General features: G+C 48.2%; 1 protein-coding gene across 27 annotated transcripts in view; it reads left to right on the top strand.

The window, feature by feature from the left end:
* The first annotated feature begins 211 nt into the window (after nt 1-211).
* Nucleotides 212-6370, top strand: part of DHX30 (DExH-box helicase 30) — a 31590-nt gene continuing 25431 nt past the window's right edge. For 3 of the 27 annotated variants that reach the window (XM_070237823.1, XM_070237818.1, XM_070237804.1), the window contains exons 1-4: nt 732-866; nt 2705-2799; nt 3711-3817; nt 4721-4775. Coding sequence is in view for 9 of the 27 variants with exons in the window: in XM_070237798.1 (XP_070093899.1) it covers nt 3793-3817; nt 4721-4775 (80 nt within the window). In the remaining 18 variants the exon portion in view is untranslated. Of the gene's footprint in view, nt 867-2681; nt 2800-3710; nt 3818-4720; nt 4776-6370 lie in introns of all 27 variants that reach the window. The other 24 variants (XM_070237820.1, XM_070237814.1, XM_070237800.1 and 21 more) reach the window with 22 other exon arrangements.

Genomic DNA, 6370 nt, shown 5'->3' with positions numbered 1-6370 from the left:
GTCACAGGGACAATGTCTTTTCTCGCTTCTGAGGGCATGGGGCGGGACCTCCAGACCCACCTAGCAGCACTCTGACCTGCGGTCTCCCCGCAACCCGCAAGTGCCACCTTGTTCTCTCCCTAGCATTGTACAGTTCACAAGGCACCATCACATTGATTTCATCTTCCTAACATTCTCGTAAGGCAGAAATTCTCACCTCCCTAAAGAAACAGAAGATCGAGGGGAGATGGAGAAGAGAAGAGGCGTGGCAAGGAGCTCTGGCGGGGAAGGCGCGTGGGAGCCGGGAGCCCGAGCTGGAATTCGTTCCCTGCTCAGCCCTGACCCGCCTGTGTCCCAACTCGCGCTCGGAGGCACGGGGGAGGGGGCGCGCAGAAGACACCAAAGCTCTCCCGCTCGCACACTCCGGACGCTAAGGCACTGCGAGAGGGGCAGCGTGCGCCGCTCCGACCGAGCCCGCCTTGGCCAGCTCCCTCCGCGACCCCAGAGCCGCCCGCGCGCCCACTCCCTTCGCGACTCTGCCGGAAGTCCCGCCTGCGCCCTCCGCGGCCGCCCCACATTGGGCCAGGTGCCGGGGTCTCGCCGCGGGTTGGCGGCCCGGCGGCCCGAGCCCTGGGGGGGGGGGGGGGTGGGCACTGCGAGCCGTAGCTGGGGGCCCGCTGGAGACCAGCTGAGACGCGGGGTCCACACGGCAGGCGGGGCTGGGGGCTTGAGGCGGGGAGCCCCGGGGCGGACGGGGGGACTTCCGCCACGGAACCCGGAAGGGGCCGCGCCGCCGCTGGTGGGAGTTGTAGTCCCGCCGTGGTGGGGGGGGGGGGCCGCGGCTCATGCGCGGTGCACCGAGGCTTGTTTCACATCTGTAACAACAGGTGAATTGGGCTTTTTATTCTCCCCTTTCGTGCCCCCTCGAGGAGCTTCCCGCGGCCGGGGGTGGTCGGCGCAAGGAGGGGCTCGGGTCCGACCGCCGGCTTGGCGGAGAGTCGGGCGGAGAAGCGGGCGGGCCCGAGGAGCAGGCCAGGCATCCTAGGCCTGCCCGGGAAGCCGGCCGGGCCGAGCCTTGAGCAGCCAGGCCTCGGCCTGCCGTTGCCATGGAGCCAGGGCGGGGGCGGGGGCCAGACTGGTCCGCCGGGGCGGGCCTGGTAGCCAGGGGCTCCGCGGGTCCGCGGGAGAGGCCGCTTCATTGGCGCAACAACGCCTCCGCCTCAGGGGATGCTCCGTTTCCCGAAGCAGGGCCTGGAGGAAGCCTCCGGAGTGCCCTGGGACCTTTGTTTGCCCCCCGTGCCGTCTGGACCGTTTGTCCAAAGGGAGGCCTGGTGCATTCTGGCCCCCCTGGTTTGTCCCCTTTCGCACCGACCTTGTCACTGGGGGAGGCCAAGGGGTGAGGTGTTCTTTGTTTCCTGGTGGTGACTTGCCCCATTTCGCAGGGGAAGACCTAATGCATGTTGGGTCCTTTGTTTGCGGTGAACTGGAGTCCCAGGGGTCCTCAGAATCCCCAAGCCGGGAGTATCGCGTCAGCATGCTGTCTAGCTAGTCCTCGTGTAGCAACATTGGTCACCTTAATTGTGATTTTGCAAGGCAAAGGTTGTCCCACTTTGCAGCCCCAATCCACAGGGGATTGCCATACACTGTAGCAGGTGGACTGCAGATGGCCAGTTGCAGACTCTTTGGTTGCAACTTACTGGCCAGAGGGAAATGAGACATTGTCTGGTGGTTTCCCTCACAGTTTCTTTGGAGGCAGTAATCCCACTGTCATTGTGGGTCTTGACTACATCTTATAATTTACACTTAAATCTTGGAATATTGGAGTTTCCAGAAGAGAGAACTCTTTTCCTAATATAGCATTTGGGATTTGTGATAGTGCTCTTTATTTGTGTATCTGTTTTAAGTGCAGTAAATACATCCTTTGCTGCATTTTCTACCTGTGTAGGTTGTCCCTTTACCTCCAAAAGATATTTACTTTCCAAGTGTTTTAATTTATGTAGCTGTAGTCCCAGGTTTATCAGTTGGACCCTTCTTGCCCCTTTCAACCTTTGAAGATGTCAGTATAAAGTGTTCTTTTGAAGACTGAACCATGGGACATCTAGGCAATAGCATGATATCATGGAAATAAAAAAGTAATGTAGTACAAGCATGCAAAGCTTTGGAGCCCAATACCTAACTGCAGATTTCCATTCTACCCTGAGGCAGCTATGGGATCTTGGGCAAGTTGTGTAGCCTTTTCTGGGAAAGATAATTCCTACCTCGATGGGTAGCTGCATAGATTAAGTGAGATAAAGTCTGTGGAAGTACTTTGTAGACTCCAAAAATGGTATTCAACATTTAGTTGTTATTTTCCCAATCTGGAAGAGCTTCTTTATCTACCGTAGGTTCATATTATAGTCTTGAGAGTAGAACTCAAAACTGAAGCAGCTTTTGCTGAGTCCTTGGAGAAGGTGCTTTTGGGATTACAAGTCCCTCTTTAACATGAACGACATCTCTTTCTTGGTATCTTACAGGTGCTGATGTAGGGGCAGCTCACAATTTGATGGGTCTAGAGTGGGTCTAGAGCAGGTCCTGAAGTGAGGCCAATGTGTCCAGTGTGTGTGTTTCATGCCACTAACAAAACTTGTCCTTGTTGTTAGAGTAGTAAATGAATTTCAATGATTCGGAGCAACTTTCTTTCTCTGCGGGGGCCATCATTTTAGTGACCCAGCATTGTACTTCCCAGGAGGAGGCCCAGCCTCGTGATGAGGAATAGCAAGGAGAGAATTCAGCTGCAGTTCAGAAGTCTTCAAGATCTGAGACTGTCACTGCTCTCGTAAGGTAAGTTGATGTAGCCGTGCACACAAAGCAGTGGTGGATCTCATGCTCAGCCACACTGTAAAGGAAAAGGCATGTAGTAAATCCATTTGTGACTATGTTGGAAGAAGGGTGTCATTTTTAATTAGCTGTTATAGAATCTCTCTGTCCTTGAATCATCCCATAGTGACTCTTCCTGGAATTAAGTGGTCTTTCATTATGCAAGAAATCTTGATACAATATTATTTTACTTACCTCTAAGTTATTTAAGAGACTCTGAACCATAAACGTTTCCAACATTATACTGTTTTACAATGAAGACAGCTTTCTTTTAGATCTCTAGGAAATGTTCTAGAGCTCTAAAATATCTCTGAAACATCTTCTCTTGAACCTCATACTATATTTTTTAGGCTGATACAGGAAAATATAGTGTTATATGAGCCTTGGTTGATATGAAGAGGATCGGGACTTTTTTTTAAAGATTTTGTTTTTCCTTTTTCTCCCCAAAGCCCCCCGGTACATAGTTGTGTATCTTTAGTTGTGGGTCCTTCTAGTTGTGGCATGTGGGATGCCGCCTCAGCATGGCTTGTTGAGCGGTGCCATGTCTGCGCCCAGGATTCGAACCAGTGAAACCCTGGGCCGCTGAAGCAGAGCACGCAAACTTAACCACTCGGCCACGGGGCCAGCCCCTCATCAGGACTTTTTATAAGCTAAACCAAGACTCTGTTTACAAGCAAATTAACTTACAATTTCTTAGCAAGAAAGTATTGTTTCTTACATAATAATCACTTAGATGTTTTAGATTTTGTAATATTCAGGTTTTCTTTAAAATTAGAATCTCAAATTACACCCTTTTTCCTTTAATTGGGATAGAAGGAGTCTATAGAATGTAACTTCTTAAAGTAAATTGTATCATTGTTGATATTGTATTGAAGTTTTCTCTCTGAGCTACCATATCCTATCGGCTGAAATTTCCGGCATCTCTGGGGGAGAGGAGGCCATCAGGGCAGACCTGCTATGGACCTGAAAGATTCGGCCCCAGGTCAGCCCTCCACCCCCCGCCGCCCCACAATTTGAGAATGAGAGGGAATAGCAGTCAGGAGCAGGAGTGTAGGCCCCATTAGACTCCTAGTAATGAGGGACATTATCCTGATTTGCTAAAGCATTATGTAGATGTTTTTAAACTAAGGCCACACAAGGTTGTTGCACCAACCAGGGAGTAGTACATTATTTAAAACATCTCTAAGTCTAAGTTTGAGTGTTTTTTAAAACAAAATTGTTAAACCAGAGGTATCACTTATTTGTGTATGTGTGATACAAAGTCTCTAGGTAGATCCCTCCGTTAAGGATGCTAATGAGCTAAATGAACCAAATTTTTGGCCAATAGTTGAACTTTAACTTAATATTTATTATTTCATAGAGACTCCTCTATGAAAATCTTGTTATTTTGAATCACTGTATAGTTATTCTTTGGTACTATCAGTCAAACCCCATTCCTAGGGGCTTGGCTAGGTTTTGTGAAAGCCCAGTAAACTTGTCCATAAGGCAGTCATCAGTCCCATTTCCTGATGCCACATGAGAAAAGGAGTCTATGTAGAATTTCATTTCTCCCTAGAAGTCCCAGGAAAATTGCAAGTATTGTGATGAGGTGGAAATATACATCTCTCATGGTGAAATGCATGCCCTTCTGTTTAGCAGCGTTCAGGGAGTTTAGGACAGAGAAAAGAAGAAAGCTCTCACTTAGAAACAAAGACATGTAATTACTTTAGAGTGGAGATGGCCCTTCCATTCTTGAGACTGGGAGCAGCAGTTGGGGCTCATTAGTGAAGAGCTTCATTTTTCTCATCTTCTGGACAGTGCTCTTTATTGAAGTTATTGAAGTCTTCTCTGTGGGTTCCTGGACCAGGAATATTAACCATTGTCTCTTGGCCCTCCTTCTTCTTAGGATTCCAGCTTTTCCTCCTGGCCAGAAATGTTCAGCCTGGACTCATTCAGAAAAGGTAAGAATGTAACTGTGCTTGTGACCTCATGCCCCTTCTCCCTGTGGTGGAGAGCTGTGAAGCCTGTGAAAATCTTTTTCCCTCACCAATGTGTAGTGCTTAGATTCCTTCTTTGAGTGACTTTCAAAAGTCCTTTCTTAGCCTTCCTCTTGCATGGTGCTTATAACCTGTGCCTTCCCTTGTCTGGGTCTTTATATACATTTGCCACCCCTCCCCAAGTGCCCTCTCACACATATGCCCTGCTTGTTGAAATCCTACCTATTTTTCTAGGCCAGCGTTTTACACCATTTCCTCCATAAACCTTTCTTAACTCTATCAACCAAATGGAATCTTTGCTCTCTTGGATTTTCCTTTGCACCGTATCTGTACTTTCTTGTGCTGAGTCTATTCTGAATTAATCATTGTATCACTAGATTAGAAGCTCCCTGCAGCCAGGGCCTGTTGTGCTCTTTTATCATCCGTAGTACCTGGCATAGCATTTTGCCCATGGTAGGCCTCAGTAAACACTGGTGGAAGTGGATTGAGTCATTGTTATATTCATGGTCATAGAAATTGTGGCAGGTCTTGAAATCATGCTCTAGCAGATGGGGTGAGAGGATCGCATAAGCAATTGCGGAATTGAGCCATGGCAGGGCCATAGGGTAGCATTCCAGGGCTGCTTAGAGGAAGTGATATAGCTGGTGAAGACTTCAAGGGTCAGATCCTGGAGGGCTTTGTGACTTCTCCTTTAAGAGAATGACTTCTCCTTTAAGAGAATAAAGAGTAAAAGGCCTGTCACCTGTATCAAACTGACCATGAGGCTCCTGTCTGAGAATATTTTACAAGTAAATGAGAAGCATAACAGGCCTTCCATAACTGCTGATTAAGAAGAATCTTCCAATTGTGTCTCCTCTACAACTTGTGTTCCTAGAGGCTTGAAAAGCCTTGGCCAAGTGGTGCCCTGTGTAATCCATTGAATGGGACCAGAAGGACGGCTGGGTGTACAATGGCTCAGAGCAGCCTCTTCCTGCCTCCTTGTTTGTCTTGAGCCACTCCATCTGTTTTCATATTGCATGAAAAAATTAATCTGTCTCATCCTGGTTTTGTTGGTTAACTGTGTCTGAAAAGGGAAATGTTGAACTTGAGATTAGTGTGGACAGTACATTTTGAGCTGAAAATCAAGTACACTTAATTGCTTTGTGTTTACCTACTAATCAGTGGGCTTTGTGCCCACCTGCTTGTAAAAAGTTGGATGAAAATAGGTTCTCTTATGATGGGAGTGTCTCTGAATTAACAGCACTGATTTCCTAAAGAGATGGAGAGCCCAATAAAATCACAATCCGCCTTTTTCCTGTGTTATTTAACTCTGACGTGATAGGGAGATCGTGCCAAGTGAGAGTTTTGGGGCAAAATTCCTTTATAGCATTTTTGAATTTGCTTTCTAGGCTGAGGTTGATCTGAGAGGCTTTCCATCAGGGGTGACATCGTTAGCACTCGGTTAGGGGGAGGCAGTATAGCCTCACTGAGCAGAAACTCTGGACCCAGATGCTTGGTTCGCATCATACTTCTGCACCTCGCTGGCCAAAGAGGCTTGAGTGGGTGACTGAGCCTCTCTG

Source organism: Equus caballus, chromosome 16 (assembly GCF_041296265.1).
Source record: "Equus caballus isolate H_3958 breed thoroughbred chromosome 16, TB-T2T, whole genome shotgun sequence".
Classification (NCBI taxonomy): Eukaryota; Metazoa; Chordata; class Mammalia; order Perissodactyla; family Equidae; genus Equus; species Equus caballus.
The sequence above is the reverse complement of the archived record's forward strand: the minus strand, read 5'-3'. Positions and strand labels throughout refer to the sequence as shown.